The following is a 25,344-nucleotide window of genomic DNA, read 5'->3' as shown; positions in this document are numbered from 1 at the left end:
AACACTCTAATCTGCTGATACCCAATAGCCTGCTTGATCTCGGGACGTAACCCGTTCTCAAACTTCACACATTTTGAAAATTCCCCAGTAGCCTCATCATAGGGAGTGTAATACTTCGACAGCTCTGTGAACTTAGCAGCATACTCAGTAACAGACCGGTTGCCCTGCTTCAATTCTAAGAACTTTATCTCTTTCTTTCCTCTGACATCCTCCGGAAAGTACTTCCTCAGGAATCTCTCTCTGAACACCGCCCAAGTGATCTCAGCACCCCCAGCAGCTTCCAACTCAGTGCGGGCAGCAACCCACCAATCATCTGCTTCCTCTGACAGCATATGCGTACCGAACCTGACCTTCTGGTTATCGGCACACTCAGACACTCGGAAGATCCTCTCGATCTCCTTCAACCACTTCTGAGCACCATCTGGATCGTATGCTCCCTTGAACATTGGAGGATTGTTCTTCTGGAACTCACTCAGTTGACGAGCAGCTCCCAATCCCACAACATTCGGATTCCCTCCAAGTACTCCAGCTAGCATACCCAGAGCCTCAGCAATCGCAGCATCGTCTCTACCTCTTCCAGCCATCTCTATTCTGAAAACCCAACAAGCTAAAACAATAAGTACTAATAGGGTTACACAACACCTATCACGTACAGAGAAACAGAATAATTACGACTCGACTCGACCGAATATGCTCTGATACCACTAATGTAACACCCTTCTAAAATACCCCAATAATTAATTAAAACAACAAAATATAAATCAGAGTAGATATGCAATTTAAGGGTGTCACACTTGAATCTTCACACCATTCACCATAATAACTTGTCATGCTCATTTATTAATCAAAATAAAACATTGCACAATTCGCAGCGGATAGAGATCTAATCAATCATGCAAACCATGTAACACATTACATGTAAAGTTGTTCAACAACCAAAATGAAAACAAAGTAAAACATCCCGTCCCAATGTTACATCTACCAGAGCATGACCCACTAAGGAACTACACTAGACTTCAAGCACTAGCTTCTACTCAATCACTGCTCGTTACCTGAAACATAGTTGTAAGGGTGAGTTCCTCAATCGATATAATAAGCATTATAAAATATCATGTAATGCTAAGTAATTTAACATATTTCATCACCCAAATCAGATCACACACTCAGCAACGACAACATCAACTCAAAATCATAATCATACTCAACCCAACACAAAACACACGTATAATATTGGAATACATCCATTCATATTATACGCCATACATACATTATGCAATGAGACTCCATGCATGCGGTACCGACTATTCGTGAACACATAGTTCAACCTCACCGATCAAACCCAGATACGGCTACCAAGCTCACTAGTCCCACTCATTTGAGACCTAGTGACTCACTCACTAATTCCTCACCATGGGAATTAGCTACCACCATAAAGGCCATGTTATGCACGCTAAATCACCTAGCATGCAAACATCAACAACAATCCACAACAACTCACTCACTAATTCCTCACCATGGGAATTAGCTACCACCATAAAGGCCATGTTATACACGCTAAATCACCTAGCATGCAAACATCAACAACAATCCAAGATAGACATATGCTCACACTCTAAGCCATAAACAGTCCATTCACAATTGCATACATAACAGATACATTCACAGCATTATGCATACCATCATACATCATCAGCATATTTATCACAGAATCATATTTATATCATGCCAAATAATAAATCACAGTATTAGCACACTCTACTAATACCTATACTGCTCAAAACAACGGGAAATGATCCCTACTATATCATACACCAATATAGGCCAATCATCAACTATGTACACAATATTTGAATATCAAATTTTCACTTTTCCAACAGTGTTAACCGGTTAACGCCCTGGGTTAACCGGTTAACGCAAAACAGAACACGCTTCCTGGCACATTTTAACAGTGTTAACCGGTTAACACCCTGGGTTAACCGGTTAAAGCAGATCAGAAATTAATTTTTCTAAATCATAACAGTGTTAACCGGTTAACACCCTGGGTTAACCGGTTAACGCAGAACAGAAAGTTGTTCCTGCGCTAACACGAAAACAGAATGGAGATTTCCCGCATTTCTCGCCGTCGGAGGACTTCCGGACCTCCGATTTCAATTCCGTAAAAAGCTACACGTCCAGAAATTTACCACTCACCCACATATAGATTCAATTACAGTTTTAACATAACTTATTCATCACCGTTTACAGCATTCCTCATCCCAATTAGGGTCAATTCAATGGCTTATTACTACCCATTACATGTTAACCCATAATACCCATTAAACGACGATAAACCCCCCTTACCTGAGTTAATCCGACAAATCCTTTAACTTCAAGCTTTTCCCTTCTTCAAACCTTGTTCTCTTGCTCTTCCTCTTTGCCCTTTTCTCACTTTCTGTCGCTTCTCTGGTTTTCACGTGAAAAACTTTTTTTACCAAATGGAACTCTTTATATATATTCCAACTTTATTATTCCAATAATAATAATCCAATAATATTCCAATTATTTAATTAAATTAATAAATATACTATTAACTTAAATTAAATAATTATCATATTTTATCTGGGTGTTACATAGCACACGTTGATCCTTAATTGGAAATAGGTGTGGTAGATAGACGGTGATCCTTAATTGGAAATAGACGTAGCACACGTTGATCCTTAATTGGAAATAGGCGTGGTAGTGGCTTTGATCTTGTCTGGATCGGAAGCGTGGCTTGGATTCTAGATATTGAATCGGAAAGCGGTGAAACGTTGGGTTCATATTGAGTACCGCATGCATAGAGTCACATGTCTTGCATTGAGTCACATTAGAGTCATGTGATAATTGAATGTTTGCATTGATGTGATTGTAAGGTGTGTATGAGATTTAGTAATTGAATTTGGTGATATTTGGATACATAATTTGGCAAAATATGTGATTATGTGATAATTGTAGTTATGTTTATTTTGGGAATATAGTATTGGATTTGAATATTATACTCCTTGAGTTTTGATGTATGTTTGAAACATGTGAAATAAATATTGGTTAATATTATTTACATGGTTATACAAAGTGTGATGAATTCCTTTAATTGTTGATTTAATCATTGTTCTTGATTATACTTCTTCATAATGATTTGAATTCTCATCCTTTCTGTTTGAATGTTACCTTTACAAGGGTATCGTGCAGATACTCAGGAGTAGTATTGCTAAAGTAAGTGGACGGTAGCTCACTTGAGATTAGACGGAGAGTCTCCATGTTTTGATTTAGAGACTAGGTAGTGAGTCAATGCTCTGGTCATGTAACACTGGGTAGAATGGTAGTATTGAACTCATATCCTATTTGGATATGTGTTATGTTATTACTTGTGAACAGGTTTGATTGCAATTGCTGTTTGAGATGCCATAGTGCCAAATATTCGGGATATGGTTTTATTTTATCTTGAGGAGATTATTGAGAGATGATCATGGTATGGGACATGGATCATTTTATGAAATGCATGAGTATTCATTATTTTCCGCTGCGAACGCATATTCTTGAATGTTCATGATAATTGAAATGTGTTATTTTGAATGACCAGGTGTATTGTATATTGATGATGAATGATGTTTGGTTTTTGAAAGCTTTTAGTTTTTGAAAACGTCGATGTGACGCCCTTTTATTTATATGCGTGCTTATTTACTCTGATTATATGTTAAGTATTTTGGGGTAGAAAAAGGGGTATTACATTAGTGGTATCAGAGCATGGTCGACCAGTTGGTCAATAGTCGTTAGGGTTTTCAATCCTGTTGTATTTGATTGTGTATCTGACACAATCGATATTGTTTGTCTGGTTGGTTCGTCCGGCCAGGTTGTTTAGTTATGTTTGTTCCCTAGTATGTGACATGTGTGTGAGAATACTGTCGATGCTTGTTTTATTCTCCATTGCAGGTTGGGAATGAAATAAGTGGGGGAGAAGCGTCTGCTTATCTTGAATGTTCCAATTGTATCGATCTTGGACATTATGTTGTTACATGCAAGAGTGCAGTGGGCCAGTTAACCTGTTTTGAGAATGTTGTGCTTTCCTGAACCCCAAGAGAGGTCGAATTCGAGGATGGTGTTGGTTAGAAGTTAATCGGGTGTATATCAACTGTTTTGAGAAGACGGTTATTTTTCCTGAGGTTGGTGCGAAGGAAGATTGGTTTGTGTCTGCTAAGCAAGTTGATGAATCGGTGCAAGATGGTGCCGAGTTGTTTATGTTGTTGGCAACTTTGGATATTCGTGAGAAGAGAACGATTGAAGAATTGCCAATAGTTTGTGAGTTTGCGGAGGTATTTCCGGAAGATATAAGTGATTTACCGTCGGAACGTGAGGTTGAGTTTTCGATTGATTTAGTTCCTGGAACTAGTCCTATATTGATGGCTCCCTATAGAATGTTTGCTTCCGAGTTGAAAGAGTTGAAGAGTCAACTTGAAGACTTGCTTGAGAAGAGGTTTATTCGTCCTAGTGTGTCGCCGTGGGGTGCACCTGTTCTGTTGGTCAAGAAGAAAGAAGGTTATATGAGATTATGTGTTGACTATAGACAACTGAATAAAGTGACGATTAAGAACAAGTATCCACTTCTGAGGATTGACGATCTGATGGATCAGCTGGTTGGAGCTTGTGTGTTTAGCAAGATTGATTTGAGGTCTGGGTATCATCAGATTCGTGTAAAGGCTGAGGATATTCAAAAGACTGCTTTTCGGACAAGGTACGGTCACTACGAGTACTCCGCGATGCCTTTTGGTGTGACTAATGCACCTGGTGTATTTATGGAGTATATGAATAGAACTTTTCATGATTACTTGGATAAGTTTGTTGTTGTGTTCATCGATGATATATTGATTTATTCTAAGAGTAAAGAGGATCATGTCGAGCATTTGAAGGTTGTGTTATCGGTGTTTAAAGAGAGGAAGTTGTTTGCTAAACTCTCCAAATATGAGTTTTTGTTGAGTGAAGTAAGTTTTCTTGGACATGTGATTTCGAGTGGTGGTATTTATGTGGATCCTACGAAGATTGAAGTTGTATCTCAGTGGGAAGCTCCTAAGTTTGTTGCTGAGATTCGCAGTTTCCTTGGTTTGGCTGGTTATTATAGGAAGTTCATTGAAGGATTTTCTAAGTTGTCATTACCGTTGACGCAGTTGACTAGGAAAGGTCAAGCTTTCATTTGGACTTCATAGTGTGAAGCAAATTTTCAAGAGCTTAAGAGAAGATTGACTACGGCTCCTATTCTGATTTTACCGAATCCGTTAGAAACTTTCGTTGTGTATTGTGATGCTTCTTTGTTGGGTTTGGGAGGTGTTTTGATGCAAAAAGGGCAAGTGGTAGCTTATGCTTCAAGGCAACTTAAAGCTCATGAGAGGAATTATCTGACGCATGATTTAGAGTCTGTCGCCGTTGTGTTTGTGTTGAAGCTTTGGAGACATTATTTGTTTGGATCGAGATTTGATGTGTTTAGTGATCACAAGAGTTTGAAGTACTTGTTCGATCAGAAGGAATTGAATATGAGGCAAAGGAGATGGTTAGAATTCTTGAAAAATTATGATTTTGGTTTGAATTATCATCCTGGAAAGGCGAATGTTGTAGCCGATGCATTGAGTAGGAAGTCATTGGACATGTATATGTTGATGATTCGAGAGTTTGAATTGTTGGAACAACTTATAGAGATTTGAGTTTAGGTTGTGAAGCGACACCTTCGTGTGTTAAGCTTGGTATGTTGAAGCTTACGTGTGGTATTCTGGACGAGATTAGAGAAGGTCAAAAGTCAGATTTGAATTTAGTCGATGTTATGACATTGATTAGTCAAGGCAAAGGTGGTGACTTTCGGATTGATGAGAATGGTATCATGAGGTGTTCCATGTGTCTCAATTGAGGAAGTACATTGCGGATCCATCGCATGTTGTTCCATTAGATGATTTTCAAGTGAGGGATAATTTGACGGCCGATACATCACCTATGCGAATTGAAGATCGAGAAGTGAAGAAGCTTTGTGGTAAGGAGATTGCTTTGGTGAAAGTGATATGGGGCGAAGTCGCCAATGGCAATATTACTTGGGAACTCGAGGATAAGATGAAGGAATCGTATCCGGAGTTGTTCGTTTGAGGTAAATTTTCGAGGCCGAAAATCTTTTAAGTGGGGGAGAGTTGTAACAACGCAATTTTAGTATTTAATTATTATATTATTATTATTATATTTTATTTTATTTATTTAGAGTGTTAATTAATTAATTGGTTGTTAGGTAGTAATAATTGATTATATTAATTGATTTGGTGTGTTAATTAATTATTTAGTTGATATGAGATATAATTGAATAATTAATTATATTAATTAACTTGGTGTATATTGAGTTGGTTTAATTTATTTGAATTAAATTAGAGATATTTAAATATTAGGTCATATTGGGCCTATTAATTAAATTTGAGGTATCACTCTTTAAGCCCAAATATAATACTATAAATAAGAGGTAGGAGAGTGAAAATTAGGATTCATTTGATCATTGAAGGCAATAGAGAAAAAGAAGAGGAAAAGTAAGGAGAAGTTAGGGTTTCCAGAAAATCGAAGAGGTAAGGGGGGAATCCTTATTATTATGGGTTAGTATGATTGGGTCAATGGGTAGATGTATGTTTAGGTTAAAATCCTTAATTTTGTGTGGTTGTTTGAAATTGTTAGGTTGATAAGTATTCTTGATTTGTGGTGATTGATTGTGTTAAAATTGTAAAATAACCTTATATGATTAGAGTATTATATGAGTTATAATTTTCTGAACGTTTGGCTTTTTACGGAATTGAAATCGAAGTTCCGAAAGTCCTCCAACGATGAAAAACGCAGGAAATTCTGCATTCTGTTTTTTTGTTAACGCAGGAATAGCATTTTGTTTTGCGTTAACCGGTTAACCAAAAGCGTTAACCGGTTAACACTGTTGAAAACCTGTTAGAATTGTGTTCTGTCTTGCGTTAACCGGTTAACCAAATGCGTTAACCGGTTAACACTGTTGAAAATTGCCAGGAAGTGCATTCTGTTTTGCGTTAACCGATTAACCATATACGTTAACCGGTTAACACTGTTTGAAAAGTGAAAAATTGAGATTTTAAATGTGTATATGTACCATTGGTGGATTGTGAATGATATATTGTTATGAATGTGTATATGTACCATTGTTGGATTGTGAATGATATATTGTTATGAATGTGTATATGTACCATTGGTGGATTGTGAATGATATATTGTTATGAATGTGTATATGTACCATTGTTGGATTGTGAATGATATATTGTTATGAATGTGTATATGTACCATTGGTGGATTGTGAATGATATATTGTTATGAATGTGTATATGTACCATTGGTGGATTGTGAATGATATATTGTTATGAATGTGTATATGTACCATTTGGTGGATTGTGAATGATATATTGTTATGAATGTGTATATGTATCATTGGTGAATGGTGAATGATATATCGTTATGAATGTGTATATGTACCATTGGTGGATAATTCATAGAGTTGAATTATGTGATATGTGGAATGTTAAGATGGTAGAGATGATCTTAATTGCATATGTGTTGGTATTTGTACATTCATTCATGGCATGGTCGGCTTCATAGTGGAAGCGGTGAAACTATGGGTTCATATGGTAGCACACGTTGATCCTTAATTGGAAATAGACGTGGTAGATAGACGGTGATCCTTAATTGGAAATAGATGTAGCACACGTTGATCCTAATTAGAAATAGGCGTGGTAGATAGACGTTGATCCTTAATTGGAAATAGACGTAGCACACGTTGATCCTTAATTGGAAATAGGCGTGGTAGATAGACGGTGATCCTTAATTGGAAATAGACGTAGCACACGTTGATCCTTAATTGGAAATAGGCGTGGTAGTGGCTTTGATCTTGTCCGGATCGGAAGCGTGGCTTGGATTCTAGATATTGAATCAGAAAGCGGTGAAACGTTGGGTTCACATTGAGGTACCGCATGCATAGAGTCACATGTCTTGCATTGAGTCACATTAGAGTCATGTGATAATTGAATGTTTGCATTGTTGTGATTGTGAGGTGTGTATGAGATTTAGTAATTGAATTTGGTGATATTTGGATACATAATTTGGCAAAATATGTGATTATGTGATAATTGTAGTTATGTGTATATTTGGGAATATAGTATTGAATTTGAATATTATACTCCTTGAGTTTTGATGTATGTTTGAAACATGTGAAATAAATATTGGTTAATATTATTTACATGGTTATACGAAGTGTGATGAATTCCTTTAATTGTTGATTTAATCATTGTGTTTGATTATACTTCTTCATAATGATTTGAATTCTCACCCTTTCTGTTTGAATGTTACCTTTACATGGGTATCGTGCTGATACTCAGGAGTAGTATTGCTGAAGTAAGTGGACGGTAGCTCACTTGAGATTAGACGGAGAGTCTCCGTGTTTTGATTTAGAGACTAGGTAGTGAGTCAATGCTCTGGTCATGTAACACTGGGTAGAATGGTAGTATTGAACTCATATCCTATTTGGATATGTGTTATGTTATTACTTGTGAACAGGTTTGATTGCAATTGCTGTTTGAGATGCCATAGTGCCAAATATTCTGGATATGGTTTTATTTTATCTTGAGGAGATTATTGAGAGATGATCATGGTATGGAACATGGATCATTTTATGAAATGTATGAGTATTCATTATTTTCCGCTGCAAACGCATATTCTTGAATATTCATGATAATTGAAATGTGTTATTTTGAATGACCAGGTGTATTGTATATTGATGATGAATGATGTTTTTGGTTTTTGAAAGCTTTTAGTTTTTGAAAACGTCGATGTGACGCCCTTTTGTTTATATGCGTGCTTATTTACTCTGATTATATGTTAAGTATTTTGGGGTAGAAAAAGGGGTGTTACACACCACACCCTTTGGTGCATGCCTTGATTTATGGATATTCACCATTAACCTTATTTAACTTCATGTTAATATGTGATCAATGCACTCACCACCAATGTTGGACCAAACACAACAACATAACTTTAATTATAACCTTTTTCCTTTATATTAAAAACAACAATCATTTCATATGATAAGTAGAACAAATATAATAATTAAACAATAACACAGGCAACTACAACAAATAAAATAACATCACAAACAAATACAACACATAAACAACATAATTTAATTTTGCACTGATGAAAAAATTAAATCGGCATTTCTCTTCATAAGGACACATATATGAATATGAAGACACTTTAAAAAAATGAAAGGAGAATGAAGAAAAATGGAATGTGATAGTAAGATGTGTGAAAAATTATAAGAGGGTGATGCTATGTATTTATAGATGGAGTTGTGGAGCAGTAATCACATGCATTGACGCACACATAGAGTGGACTATGATGCACCATTGCATGTGATGCCTACACATGCATGTGCACTCCTAATGGTATCATACCCATGGATGCATCAGTGCATGTGACACCAATAAATAATATTTTCATTGAATACGGCAGTACACTTGACACCTATATTAAATATTTTTGAAAAAATAATTATTTTGATAAATGTTTTAAAATAATGATTATTTTAAAATTTTAATTGAAAAATTTGATTATTTAAAAAAAAAATCTTATGTTATCGTTTCAAAATCTCAACTTCTAATTTAGGATAAAATTATAGATGGTCTATTTAAGTCTACTTTAATCAAGGGAGAAAATGCACAATGTCAAATTTACCCACTAGTTTTGTGATGGATTTAAATGTTTTTGAAAATAAGATTATATTTAGGTTTCTTTTTCAAATGAAGCTTACACTTAAAAACATATGTAGTATATTGTTGTGACCTTCTATTGACCTCATTAAAAATTAAATACTACATATGCCTATTGTTATACAATTTAGACTCTCATCAAAGAAAAGAACTTTAGTTAAATTCTTCAAGTCTCTCATTTGGTTTTCAATTTATAAAAAATAATAATAATTAAATAAAATAAAATAAAGAAATTTCATTGAGGACATGAATTTCGTCACATAACATTCTCAAAAATATAAGATGTGAGAATACTTTGAAACATTTGAAACATCCACTAAGTCAATTTTAATTACAATGGGTTGGCAGGAAAAAAAAATTAGTTATCTAATTTAATTTTGCTTGAAAGTCTTATTCAAAAAAACTTATATGTATGTATGTATATATATATACACATATGTACATATATGTATACATACATATACATATATATATACACACATATATATATATACATATATATACATATATATATATACATACATATATCTATACATATATATATATATATATATATATATATATATATATATATATATATATATATATATATATATATACATATATATGTATATATATGTATATACATGTATATATATATATATATCTATATACATATATATGTATATATATGTATATACATGTATATATATATATGTATATATATAGATGTGTATATATATGTATATATATATATATATATATATATATATATATATACATATATATATATATATATATATATACATATATATACATACATATACACATCTATATATATACATATATATATATATATATACATACATGTATATACATATATATACATATATATACATATATATATATATATATATATATATATACATATATATTCAAATTGATCTTTTCCTGTTAGTGTCCCTTTGAGATAAAGCAAAATAGGTCTTAGTGTGTTCAAGGTTTTAATATTGTCTTGAGGGTATTATAGGTTTTAATTTCTAATTCTAATTGGTCAGTCTCCAGTTATACAAGTAGCATTTTTTAAATAAAACTGTTCATTTATAAATATCAACAATTTAGACTCTCATCAAAGAAAAGAACTTTAGTTAAATTCTTCAAGTCTCTCATTTGGTTTTCAATTTATAAAAAATAATAATAATAAAATAAAATAAAATAAAGAAATTTCATTGAGGACATGAATTTCGTCACATAACATTCTCAAAAATATAAGATGTGAGAATACTTTGAAACATTTGAAACATCCACTAAGTCAATTTTAATTACAATGGGTTGGCAGGAAAAAAAAATTAGTTATCTAATTTAATTTTGCTTGAAAGTCTTATTCAAAAAAACTTATAATTGCAAAGAGACGATAGCTTATCGAGAGTGTCTCCACTTTATTTATCATCCAAAATTTCTACACACCATCCTCAAAGTCGTTTCCAATATATAGTTGCAGATACCAACCTTTAACCTGAGCACTTGTTTAAGAAGCTCAAATCTCTTTTCACTTGGATTAATAAATTGTATGCAAGTCTATTCTAATTCTTAAAACTTTGACACCAACACCCAAAAATTATGTATTTTTTATATCTTCCAAATAAGCATTTTGTAATTTGTAAATAATTGATAGTAATTAAAAAAATTGATAGTGACCGAGCCTATCCTACTTTCTACAATTTGAATCTCTATTTTCTCAAATCTACAAATCTTTTATAAGTTTCACAAATTCTTTATTTTATTACAAATGAACATAATTTACGAGATATTATAAATTCCAGGGACCATATTGTGGTAAATGTGTAAACTTAATTTTTCATTGTTAAAAATATATATACCCCATGAGAAATTGTACCGATCATGAAATTCACAATGTTTGTTTCCTATCTTATGGAGAATAAGTATTTTTAATTTTTAATTATTTTCCAAACTATTATAAAATTATTAATGGTGAGTTAGAAAAGATGATTTTTCAAATAATTAGAATTTATAAATAATGGATCCTAGCCCTATGAATATGATACAATTAGGCAAACTTCGTACACACACAATCACAACTTAAAACTTTGCTAGTTTGTCCCTAGGAGTGATTCGGTATTTCAATTACATTCAGTTGAAGCGATGCTGCAAAAACTAGTTTGACTAGTGTCACTAAATGTTGAATATTCGTGGGGAAAAGTAGTTTTATAGCATTATCTATCTCTTCATGCATGTATCAATAAATGTTGATAGTATCACACCTATTCAATGCTATGAGAAACATCAAATTTTACAAGACAATAAAATGAAAATTTCAAATGAGGATCCAATTCCCATCACCCCCTTTTTCCCCAGTTCGGCCAAATAGTGATACATGGCTACCAAATTATGTGTTATTAAAAATATACTGCAGCAAGTATCACTTACAAGCATGAATTTCTTAATCTCTTTCTTAATCTCCAGAAGTAGCTCTCCTTCCATCTTTAAGTCAATTTGAATATCAGCTATTCCTATAGTTTAAGATCGTAACAATTCAAGCACATCTAAAACCTCTAAAATATCCATTTGTTAATTGCTTTCCGACATTGTAAGTTCCTGGTTATGTGATCCTTAATTAAAGTTTCATATTCCTAACTATATTCCTATAGTTTAAGATCGTAACAATTCAAGCGCATCTAAAACCTCTAAAATATCCATTTGTTAATTGCTTTCCGACATTCTAAGTTCCTAGTTATGTGATCCTTAATTAAAGTTCCATATTCCTACAGAAAGCTAACTATATTTTCATGTTGTAGTCCTAAAAGCTAAATCCTGCCTCTAAAGAGACACTGTAATCAGCAACTTAGAATGTTAATATCTCTCACTGAACATCATTTGAAGAGCTCTCTTGTTCAAAGGGGGTTGGATTGAAAATGGGGTTATTCCTAAAATTAAGTTCAAAAGAACTAAATGACCATTGAGGTTCATAAATGAGTGCAACACAAGGTACTATTCTACTTGATCATAATATTAGTATCGTTAAGAAAAGTGCCGCAGAAGAAAAAGAATCAATAAACAAGAGAGACTAATCATTCAATAGGCAATTCAACTCAGTTAGGCCAAAGGAAAGACGGTTATTTTAGTTAATACGGAACCTTTTAGCATAAATTATTAAGATTGAAAATCACGAACCTGATAAAAACACATTGACAAGGTAGAGATTGAGACCCAGAATCGCCAATCAAGAAGTCTATCTCACCACTTCAAGAAAGCTCCCAACATTGTGATAGAAAGATGATATAATCTTTAACTAGGAAGCGATTCTAGGAATACAAAAAAAAATCCAACAACCCCTAAATTAGATGACAACATTTTTATATTATCGCCACTATCACCACTTCATATTATTTGAATCCAAATATAGACTATAGGTCACTTGCACTACAGTTGAATAACCTTAGATGTATATTAGCAAAATGATGACATCCCTTTCAACAATTAGAAAAGGCTTCCAAGAACTTAAAGAAACCCTAGACTCAATTCCCTGATTGTATCATAACACAAACAATAAGTCTATACTTCTACCCATCCACGCTAAATGTCAGATTTGAATCTTCGATCAAGTCATTTATGCTTCTTAATTTTTTAAAATCTATCAGTCGTGTTTTGTCAATTATATTTACATGGTCAAAACCCTAGAATGCTACAAATGCTATCATTGTTATTATTCTTTCTGAAACAAACAAATACTCCCTTCATTCCTGAATATAGGCACCTATTACATATTTCACTCTTGGTATAAAAAATTGGTAGCATGATGTATGTGTCCATTTTATGAATGGATGTACCTAAAATACCCTTTATATATGTATATAGTTAATATTAACTTTTCATATTCCAAAACACTTGTGATATTTTAATTAGGGATTTATTTGGAAAAGAAACAAAATGTATCTAGTAATTTGAAAAAAGGGACTTAAATTTAGGGATAAGTTTTTTGTCAAATGAGTGTTTATATTTAGGTCCAGAGGGAGTATATCATAATTGTTGCACCTCAATTCTAACACTTAAGAAATTCATTTTCTTCCGTAAATTCCCGCATTCCCCCATTTGACAAGCCAACATAGCATTGCCATTACCCCTACCTGTATTGGTAGACAAATATACTCGAAATCAGAGTCAGGGGTGTGTGTGACCTAACAGACCTATTTAGGGTCAGGTACATGGTATATTTAATAATTGCATGAAGTTTTCTTCTTTTATTCATAAGTACAGTATATGATTATTATATCATTTATTTCGTGTATACTTCGAGAAGATCAAACCATGCCTTCTACCTGGTCTTAATTAGACTTGAACATTAACAGATTTACTCTAGTCTCTAGGGTTGCATTCAAGTTAAATTTGTAGCCCAAATAAAATTTAGACCGGTGAGAAACAGACAATATTTGTCCCAACTCTTTACACCACTATAGTCAGGAAGTCATTAACTTATACTTTTAAACCAAAAGTGGTTTAAAATTTAAATCTATTAGCTATGAAATTGTTAGGATATAGATTAGAAGAACTAGTTAACTAATTGGTTAGCTTGTTATGTAGCTGTTCAGCTGGTTAGTTTGTTATGTGACTGTTAAGCCTATTGGCAATTCTTAATAGCCATATTGGTATAGGGGAGTATCCTTAAATATTAATTTTGATAATAGAGTAGCAACTCTATAGTGAAGGGGAAACCTTGGAGGAGATGATATTATCTCCCATTCTATCATATTTCTTAATAAAATTGTCCTAGGAGGCTTCATTATTGGTTGCATGACTAAAATCAAGTGGTTTGATACCATGCCTAAAGTTCTGCAATTATCATGAAAATCAAGAACAAAAGACAAATAATGATAAGTTACAAAAGATTAATCTTCTATTACTAGATATATCTAGAATATATCTAGAATTAAAAAACACCACGCCAGCATTTGGGATTCTTCTCCCTCACTCTGCTTCCATTTTTCACCATCTCACTCGTAACTGGCGGCTAGTTGTTGGGTTTTTATGTATATATACTCCGTCAACTAAATATCGAGGTTTAAGGTTGAGGTGCATAGATTAAGAAAACATTAATTGGCATGCAATTCGCCTAGAATATACTTATTCTGTTCTCTAATTGCATTAATTGCATTATCGTTTTCTAAATTCTATCTGCAACTAAGGGTATATATAGTTGGAAAAACTAATAATTAGACATCGAAACTTTAAAACATCAATAGTTTTAAAACAAAATTGAACGAATAAAATACCAACAGATATGGAATGGAGGGAATAGTATAAATTACTTCCTCTGTCCCATGACTAACTTGGAATAATTCAAGTAGTATTAATTTGGGATAGAATTAGAATAAAATAATTAATATTACATTAAAAGTATAAGTGACAATTACGTTGGGAAAATTTTCTTTTGCCAATATGACACTAAATATGGGAGAAGAGCAAAAGTATATAAATGGTATAAAATGTCTAAAATTGCGGTCATTCCGCTATCCCACAATAGCATTTTTGGGATCGGCCACTACCCGAGATTCATAAGAAAATAAAATGATACTTCAAGTTTTACTCACTTCGTCCGAAATTATAAGTCACTTTGAAAAAAAAAACTGTCCCAAATTACAAGTTTTTTTGCAATACCAATGAAACATTAATGTTTCTTTTCCTATTAAGCCTCTTACTACGTATTGCTCGCTCTTGTTTCAATTCTATTAGTTTCTCTTTCTCATACCAATAGTGAAGGATGATTTTGTAAAGTAACTTATACTTTCTCTCTCATACAAAATTAACTACATTTTTTTATTTGTGCAAATAGATCGGTAATCAAGAAAGATGTGGCAGCCTATAAATTCATAGCAGAACATTGTAAATATCTTCATTATTAGGTTTCTTAATTTAATTTTCTTAATGATGTAATATCTCTTCAATTTAAAAATGATTCCTTGGTTGATTTATCAAATACAATTCTTGTTTTCATTTATCAACATTAATTTGCTGTGATCAACACAATTTGTATTATTTTCTATATTTCAAAAATATGTATCCTTCTCACCAAAATTAATAGTTTACATAACATTTCCATTTTTTCTAATGAATATGTCCGCATCTTTCCTAATAAAAATTAATACTTTCCATAATCAGGTCAGTTAAGATCCAATTTACTGTTTTTTCTGCTATAAGAACCATTAGAATCAATGTTGTACAATTCCTGCACACTTATCATGATTCTAACCAAGATTCATGTCAAACCCTAATTTCAACAAGCAGTATGGATGGCCAGCAACTATTAGCCTACAAGTTTGCTAGGGAAGCAAAAGCAATTTCCTGAAAAGGGTGTTGCCTTAAAACAAGGTAAGCACATTCCTATCAGACGCTTAGCACCTTCAGTGCACCTTTGACTTCATGAATCCAACATCTAATGATTACTTGCAACTCTCGGGATGTGGATATTGAGGAAATACAACGTTAAATAAGAGAACTTTTAATCTTTCTAAATTTAAAACTAAATATAAACTAACTTTAACAATGCAACTCATAGATTAATTAGATACATGAAAATGGTATCCCTATATAGTGAATTTGCAATGACAATTTTGTCCCCTCTTTATAGCACAGTAAAAACAAAATTTGGGTTTCAAGACATTGAAAGAGAAGAACCCCTTTCTATAAGATAAGACAGGCTAGAGATAACAGCACGGAATATTGAAATATTCAATACAGTTGATCAGGAAACAATAACAAGAAAAAAACCAGGATATTCAGTTACCAATCATCAAAAGGAGGCTTCTATTAAAAATCAAAATATAGCAATTCATAAAAACTGCACTTACCAATTGCATGTAAGTAACATAAGCAGCATAAAATGACAAACTACTAAATAGCACCAAATTGGGACAACTATTCTAGTTATGAAGTATGGATTTCAAATTCAAAAACCAACAAACTTAACTGCCACGGGACTTCAGATCCAAAAAGCATCTCCATTTAACATGATAGCTGCAACCTGAAATGACATGAACAGCATAAATAATATTGACAAAGGAAAATGTAGTTGAAAGATAAGTATTGCTAAATGCAATAATACCATGTCAACTTCGTTTGACAAAACAGCATGAAAGCATACCTTAACTACTGCAAACCACACCCACTTAATGCTTATTTCCATTAATGCTTATTTCCATGACCCTCAAAACCAGTAGCCCTTGTTCTATTTCCATCTTCAATGGAGGATTGTTCGCTGGGTATTCTAAAAAAAATAACCAAGGGTTTATCTTTCATAGGAAAGCTTAAATGTTTCCTGAAGCATGAAACAACATTAATGACATCAACAACAAAAGAACCTACAATTTCTGTTTCTTCGCATTTTGTTTGATTGCTTTAACTACATCCATGGCCATCTTCTGGTGCTCCCTTGTTTGAGAATGCAATTCCAAACCTTCAACTGTTTCACAGTCAATTTTACATATCCGGCACCACCCCGTACTGATGGCCTTTCTTCTCCTCGGATTATCAAACAACCGGGAATCTCTCTGAAAAACACAGACGTATATATACAAATCAATTTCAATTACCTTGTTTCGATTCACATAAAAACAACAATCACAATATTCCCCAAAAACTTCCAGATTCTATCAACTCATCTTCAATGACTGAGACTATAACCCAAATGATAAGAATAGCAAAACACAAAAATGAATGTTAATAATCAAAACTTTACGTTTAAGAATCCAGTGTCGTTATTAAATCCTGTGAGGGAAAAGCTGCTCCTAAACCCAGGTTCACCAAGCTGCGGATGACCTGGCCTGCTGCCTTGGGTAAAAGATTCAAAACTCCGAGAACCACTAAGTTCAAAGGCTCGCATATGACCAGGATGATCACCAAAACCAATACGCTCCCCCAGCCGCAAATGTCTAGGAAAATTATGTGGACCCAAATTTTCGCCCCTTTGGAAATGGCCAGCAAATTCGTCCTGACCAGTGAAATTACCCCTCCTTGGATGTTCGCCCATTCGAAAATTACCAAAACCGTCAAACTCGTCTCTATGCAAATGGCTAGGGGGATGAGGAAACCGGCCATCACGGAATGCATTGCCAACTGAATCAACAAATCGACTTGCAGTTCTGCCCTCAAAATCATCTATACCTGACTTGCTAATAAGACCACCAGAGAGGGGCCCAAATCTACGGGAAGGCATATCCATGTATTCACTACCAGGGCTTCTTGGAGCCATTCCATCCATAGGATGTATCCCATATCCAGGACCTGGTCCAAGATGACCAGAATGAAGATTTGAATTTGGTTTCTTGATGGCATCATCATGAAAGCCAACAGGTCTCTTTCCAGCTTCATGTGGACCTAATGAATAATTTCCATATTTAGAACCTGGTTCAGCATCCAAAGGATGCCTGGGGAATTTCTTGAGATCATCTTCAAACTCCCTCCGATCAATATTTTGTTGACTAGGAATTTGGAAAGATTTGAACCTTTCATCCTGCACACCAAAACCTTCAGGAGCATGTGGTGGAAAGTTGGCTGTCATTCCACTGTGCATATCTCCATGTGGTGGGGCACCAAACTGTGGTCCTCCGCTTCGAGACAAATTGGAAGCTCCGGTATGGAAAGGTGGTTCACGAACTTGGTTATATGGTCCTGCTGGAGGTCCATGAGGCTGAGGTTGAAAGCTGCGGCCTGGAATATTAAACTGAACATCAGAACCAGCTGGTTGCTTAAACATGGTTGGCTGAAAATTATCCATGGAGTTTAAGGCCTGTCCTGAATGAAGTGCAGGTGCAGCTCCATGATTCCTGAGAAGAGCTGAAGAGTTTGCTGCAGAAAGAGGCTGATTTGGACCTGTTGGATGTGGCAATTGTGATGTCAAAACTGTAGAAGACCTCAGCTGGAAAGCTGGATGAGCTGGCTGAGCTAAGCCCCCGGACTGCATTCCTCTATATTCATCAATGCCAGGTCCGTGACCACCATTGGTCTGAGAGACAGCTGGTGCAGGATCGGCAGCACCAGAAGGAGGCCTTGGAGTACGAGTATCATCACTGTGCAGTTTATCAGTTTCCGATTCAGAGGGTATTGTCTCTGTCTTCAGTGGAGGTCCACCTTGAATCTCATTGCCATGTACAACAGAATGCTCATTACTATCATGTTGAACCTTGGTGCTTTCAGAAGCCTCACCCTTTCCAACATTCTTATTCAACCTATCACCATTTTCAAATGCATTAGCATTTGGGCCTAAAGTCTTCACAGAGTGTGGATCTTCACTATTTTGCTTACTCCCAACCTCAGTGGATTTCAACCTTGTTTCTTTTTCAGATTTCAACTCATTTTTTCCAAGTTTCCCCGAGGCAGAGTCAGTTTGTTGCTCAGTGACATCACCTTGTCTTTCAATTGGTTCTGGTGCCCTTGACTGCACTTGATTATTGGTCCCAACCAACATATTCTGATTCCCTGGTCTAACAGGAATTGTATTGGCAGAGTGTGCAAATGGCGGTACGTGTCCTGCATGATTGGGAATTGAAGGCCTTCCAACGACATTTTGAGATAGTGCGATATTACCCTTGGACTGGGGATAAGCATGCTTGGAAAATGAATGTACTGGAGGACCTTGAGGTCGAAGATGAGATGGCATTGGGGTCTGGTGTTGTGCAAATGGTTGCTGAGGTAATATTTGTTGAACCGGTTGCAAAATAGGACGTTGGTTGGTTTGTCCAGTTTGCTGATTAGGAGTGTATCCTGGCTGCGGTTGCAGAGGAGGGGTGCTTTGACCTTGAAGAGATGGAGGCAACAAAGCTACCTGCTGATTAGGATACATAGCATGAGACTGATTTGGGCGCATCATTGGAGTTTGCTGAGGAAACTGATTCTGCACCTGGACAGGATGCTGGCCCTGGAGCTGCCCACTTGAAGGATTCAAGTGCATGTTAGATTGAGGGGCTCCCACTTGCATATTCTGATGAGGCAGAGGTTGGGGATAAGAGTGATGACCTGTAACTGCATGTGACATTGTATTTTGCCCTTGAGATTGTACATTAGGAGCCATGGGCAGGTGAGATTGCATCTGAGGCTGAGAAGGATGTTGAACTGGAGCATTAGGTTGCATTTGTGAATGTACTTGAGGTTGAGGAACAGGATACTTCTGAACTGGTTGCTGATTTTGAGGTTGTGGATGCTGCATTTGAGGATGAGGTTGCTGATAAGGAGGGATTTGCATATTTTGTTGGGGTTGCCCAGAATGAGGCTGAACTTGGGAGTAAGGATAAGACTGAGGCTGAGGGAAGGCTTGACCATGGCCAGGTGGGTGACTCACCTGCCCATGAGGCTGTACAGCAGGTTGAAGCTGCTGTGGTTGTTGGTGAACTTGCATATGATTCTGAGATTGTGGAGCTGCAGGAGTCTGCACATGTGAAACTGGTTGAGACAGTCCTTGAGCCTGAGGCTGTGCTTGAGACTGCGACTGGGGCTGTGGCTGTGGCTGTGGCTGTGGCTGGACATAGGCCTGTTGGTATTGTGGAACAGAAGACTGTTGATAAGGGTAATACTGCTGATACTGCTGTTGGTATTGATCTTGTCCAGGGTATTGCTGGTAATATTGTTGATAGTGTTGCTGCTGATACCATTGATCTGCTGTTGGCTGCACAGCCGCTTGGCCTAAAGCTTGGGTTTGAGATGCCAGGTTGGGTGGCTGATTTGAAACATGCCCAGCTGCACTAGTTGCAACCACTGATTGAGAAGTCACTGGTTGTGAAGCTGTTGCTGCAACTGGAGCCGCAACCTGGTTTTGATCGGTAGATGCAACAGCAGAAGCACCGGTAGCTGAAGGGTCCTGGGCAATGCCCCCCTGCTGTACCTGACCTTGCACGCCCTGCCAATTAACAAGCATAAGAACCAGCCTGCCAGTAATAGATAAAAAGAAGAAAAAAAACATATATATCCATATACACAACACTTACAGAACAAGTTTGTGCATGTTCTTGAACTTGACTGTGCACTATTTGAATCCCACACCTGTTGCAAACAACAGGAGAGTTGCCAAAAGTACATCCAGAACAATGCGATGTACACTCAGACAAAGTTCCTTGCCATGAGCATCCACTCCTATGATACAAGCAATGAACTGCTATTTTCCCAATAGTTTCAGCAAGTGCCTTATTCGTCTCTACCAAAGGCTGCAATTAAAACACCCAAAATACAAATTCATAAAACCAAGGAGATACAAAAGAAAACACTTCACATCGCTCATAAGTACACTCAAACAAAAATGTAAAAAAGTAACCTTGGAATCAGCTTCGGTCACCAAATAACCATCATAAGGACAAGCCCTGGTAGTACTCACTACATACGTCAAACACGGCTTGCAATATAAATGAGTACATTGTGACTGCAAAGCTTCATTCGGAAACACGAGAAGGCGACAAACAGGACAAAAATACTCTCCAGCAAGAGATTGAATATTAATTATGCACTCATTATCAAAACCCATTTTCAACTATATAATCACAGCTTCACCTCCAATCATGCATAAACTTAATTACCTAAACACAATAAATTAATTCAATCAAAACAACGAACTCTTAACATATATCAAACAACAATCAACAGGCGAACTAATTAAGCTCTAAAATATTGCAACATTTATATGAACATGCAAAAGAAATGACTAAAACCTAGAAGATTTAAAGATGATTCGATAACCGAGTTAATCTGAAAAAGTTACCGATTCAACTCGTAAACCAAAACCCCAGCCGAGTTAAACCTGTTAAGGGAAAATAATCAATCAGAAAAATAGAGGAAAATTTGTGGAAAGTGGTGTTTTTTATATATGGGAGTTGAAACGAAGAAGAAGCGGTTACCTGGATGTTGAGATCCAAGGATTGAAGAAAGATTGCGTTGAGAGAGAGAGAGGTGTAGCCGAAACGAAGAAGGGTTAAGTGCAAAATGAAAATGGGTAATATAGTACGTTTATTAATTAACGAGGGGAAAGAATGAGGTTACAGAGTGTAGGTGGCAACATAACTCGTACTTTCGGTACTCACTCGAATTCACCGAAGTCATCTTCTTTATTTATCATGTATATTATTTTATTTTTTTATAATTTAAAATATTAAATATGTGACAAATATTTTAATATTTTAATTTGTATCAATCATTTAAAATGTACTTATGAAAAAAAATTAAATTGTTTTATTTTATTATTTATAATGTAATTTGATTTTAGAAAAAATAAATATTTCTATTAAAAAAATTGACTTCATTAAATAGATGGTGGTGGGGCGGGGATACCCAAACCCATTTAGGACGGATTTGGATTTTAATTCTCCATCATGTTATCTTGGATTTTCGACATGGATATTAATGGTAAGCAAGACATTAAGGCATATTATGGTGAGGTGTGAAGTCGAACGTGGTCGATTGAGGCCATAAGTTGAATTGATGATGTTTGGTTGGTGAAGGGTAGCTTAACAATCCCTAGTTGAACGTTGAACTTAGTAAAATTTCCAATATTTGGTCGAATGAATCATATATGGATAGGACCAAGTGGTTATTCAGAAACACATGGAAGTCCGTCGAAGATAACGGTTGCATGGGGATGAGACGTTGTGTAATGTGTCTAGTCGACCGTTGTGAGTAGTTATTTTAGACTAGTATATAATTAGATGTTTGCTTATGTAGTTGAGGTCCGCAATTGTACTAAAAATCCTGTAAACTCAAAGCATCTTTGTATTGAGAAACGAGCGAGGAAATATGTACGTATGCATTCCATATTTATGAATTCAAAGCATTTTACATTCAAGTTATCACTACATTCAAGTTATTTTCTTTAAGTCTTTGCATTTCGATTAGAGTCATTTTATTCATAAAGCTTTTATATTTTGATTTAGTTTAAGTTTATATCAGTATCCTTTAAACGCTACTCTTTGATTTCGACAATAACATGTTCAAAAACCACAATTCACATAAATATGTTCTAGGAGATTTTCGAGTTTGATCCTTTAAGTATTAATAGAAACTTGTTTTGTTTACCAATTCACCAGTAAACAAATTGGCACGCCAAGTGATACCATTTTTGTGTGAAGTTTTAGGTTTCATTTTGCAAACTATCACTTTTGTTAAGTTCTTCATTTCATTAACTTCTCATTTTGTGAATGTGTAAAAGATTGAGAAGTGGTAGGATAATTAAGAGAGAAATTAGGAAACTGATAACACCGAAAAACATAGTTTATTCTAACTCGATTTGCACATGTTTTATTATTGTAGGTGTTTAATTGGCTGCATTGTATGGTAAAACACTAGCTGGATTCTAATGTCTTGACTGATGTCATGACATGCTGTAGAGGTGTTTGTTTGACTGCATTGCATGTTAGAATATCTAGCTGTACTCTGATGTCTTGGCTGATGTCATGACATACTTGAGTAGTATACTGCAGGATTAGCTAATACAGGATTTATTGAATGTCAAACTGGATGTTATGACATTCATCCCTGTCAGCAGATACTGAGGAATAGAACAGTTGGTGTTCTGTTGGAGCTCAATATTTATTTTCAGTCTGGTTATCAAGGAAATACCAGACCTGGCATAAGGCCTACTGTCTGAATGTCAAACTGGATGTTATGACATTCATCATTGACAGCATATACTAAACAATAGGCAGAGTGATTTTCTGCTACACTTCAGTATGTATCTCAGTCTGTTCTTCAGGAGGATAACAGACCTGACATAAGGCTAATTGTGTAAATGTCAAATTGGATGTCTTGACATTTATTAATGTACGCTGATACTGAGGTATGGACAGATTGGTCCTGTACAGTTCAGCAAATTTGTATAGTCTGTTTTCAGGAAAAACAGACTTAGCATATGGTCCTTGATTTGGATGTCAAACTGAATGTTGTGACATTCATTCCTGACAGCGTATGCTATATTGTAGGTTGTTTAGTTTTTCTGTTTCAGCATTTTTCTCAGGCTATTCTTCAGGGATTCAACATCTGAGAGAAAATCCAGGAAACCAACAACCAAGCTACAATTAATGAATCTAATAAATAGCCTATTTGTTAGTAACCTAGATGTGGAATTTAGGGGAACTCGCGTGACCTTAATTTCAGGAAAATACAAGTACAAGGCCCAATGTTGCAATATAAAAGGATGGCAATCCTTCATTCAGAACTAGGGATTTTAGGCGTGAAGATTTAGTGTGTCCATCATACTTCACTGCTGTATTTTTGTGTCTCTTGTATTAGACGTATCTTGTAAGCCAAGTTATTATCACGTAGATGATTGCATTGGTATAGGGTGTTCATTGAGTTGTAAGTGTTGTGTCACTTTAAGCTTTTAAGCGTGAGTGCTGTGTATCTTGATTAAAGCTGTTAAGCACAATCAAGAGTTGTTTGAAGTGTGACTTCATAATTATCTTTAATATTGATTAAAGGTAGTAATCACTGAGGTGATTGAGGGAAAGTGAGTAGGAACTCTGATCTTAGTGTAAGATTGAAATTGCATTGGGTAGGTATTAAGTGATAGGGTTAAACAGTTGGTTTAAGGTCTGAATTAATACTACTAATAGTGGATTTCCTCCCTGGCTTGGTAGCCGCCAGACGTTGGTCATGTTGGACCGAACTGGGTAAACAATTACTTGTGTTATTTACTGCACTTACATTTTAAGTTCTGCATAATTCTTGTCTGCGCAGAATTGGATGTCATAACAACCCCTGTGACATCGGAAGTCTGTTAACTAGAATTTCAATTGGCATCAGAGCAGGCACCCTGCCTGTTAATTTCTGGGTGAGATCTAGGGAAGTTACTTTCTAGTACCATGGACAAGGATGTAGGACACTCAAATAGATCACCCATGCTGGATGGTTCTAACTATGATGACTGGAAGCCTCATATGATAGCCTTCTTAAGGTCTCTAGATAGCAAAGTCTGGAGAGCTGTCAACAAAGGATGGGAACATCCAATGAAGACAGGTAACGATGGAGTCAGTATGCAAATCCCTGAAGAAGAGTGGGACAAGGAGCAAGAGGCATTAGCCCTTGGAAATTCTAAGGCCTTGAATGCATTGTTCAATGGAATAAGTAAGAACATCTTCAGACTGGTGCACCACTGTGAGCTGGCCAAGGAAGTGTGGGATACCCTCAAGGTAACTCATGAAGGTACCTCCAAGGTGAAGATGTCTAAACTTCAGATGCTGACCACCAAGTTTGAAAATCTGGGGATGAAAGAGGATGAGACTATTCATGACTTTCACATGAATATTCTTGAAATTGCCAACACCTCTGGTGGCTTAGGTGAGAAAATGGATGAAGAGAAACTTGTAAGAAAGATTCTCAGGTTTTTACCTAAGAGATTTGCAATGAAGGTCACTGCTATTGAAGAGGCTCAGGAGATCTGCAAGATGAAGGTGGATGAGCTCATTGGTTCTCTCCAAACCTTTGAAATGGGCTTGTGTGAGAATGTTGAAAAGAAGAACAAAAGCATAGCTTTTGTATCAAATACTGAAGAGAATTCAGAAGAAGGAAACATTGG

At 35.4% G+C, this 25,344-nt stretch overlaps 1 protein-coding gene across 4 annotated transcripts; it reads right to left on the bottom strand.

Annotated features, from left to right (window-relative positions):
* Positions 1-991: 991 nt before the first annotated feature.
* Positions 992-21,860, bottom strand: LOC127107348 (uncharacterized). 4 transcript variants are annotated; one of them, XR_007795694.1, is made up of 10 exons: positions 21,677-21,860; positions 21,541-21,579; positions 21,100-21,358; positions 20,777-20,992; positions 17,536-20,688; positions 17,163-17,347; positions 16,942-17,064; positions 16,768-16,821; positions 12,978-13,108; positions 10,997-12,316 (listed from the first exon to the last, which is right to left on the bottom strand). XR_007795694.1 is itself a non-coding variant. In XM_051044638.1 (8 exons), the coding sequence occupies exons 3-7, from the start codon at positions 21,304-21,306 to the stop codon at positions 16,983-16,985; spliced, it is 3,843 nt and encodes a 1,280-aa protein (XP_050900595.1). In that variant the 5' UTR covers positions 21,307-21,358; positions 21,541-21,579; positions 21,677-21,860; the 3' UTR covers positions 16,500-16,821; positions 16,942-16,982. The 4 variants fall into 4 exon arrangements, 1 of the variants encoding a protein (XP_050900595.1); XR_007795692.1 differs by lacking the exons at positions 10,997-12,316; positions 12,978-13,108 and adding an exon at positions 992-1,052; XR_007795693.1 differs by having other exon boundaries at positions 10,997-13,108.
* Between the last annotated feature and the right edge of the window lie 3,484 nt (positions 21,861-25,344).

This window comes from Lathyrus oleraceus, chromosome 7, assembly GCF_024323335.1.
Source record: "Lathyrus oleraceus cultivar Zhongwan6 chromosome 7, CAAS_Psat_ZW6_1.0, whole genome shotgun sequence".
Classification (NCBI taxonomy): Eukaryota; Viridiplantae; Streptophyta; class Magnoliopsida; order Fabales; family Fabaceae; genus Lathyrus; species Lathyrus oleraceus.
Note: the sequence above shows the minus strand (reverse complement) of the source record. Positions and strands in the feature narration are given on the sequence as shown.

Excerpts from the sequence above, each read along its gene's own strand:
- LOC127107348 (XM_051044638.1), bottom strand. The coding sequence starts at position 21,306 with ATGGGTTTTGATAATGAGTGCATAATTAATATTCAATCTCTTGCTGGA. Across the intron at positions 20,993-21,099 it reads TGACCGAAGCTGATTCCAAG|CCTTTGGTAGAGACGAATAA; the intron begins GTTACTTTTTTA and ends TTTTAATTGCAG. Across the intron at positions 17,065-17,162 it reads AATGCGAAGAAACAGAAATT|AATACCCAGCGAACAATCCT; the intron begins GTAGGTTCTTTT and ends TATTTTTTTTAG.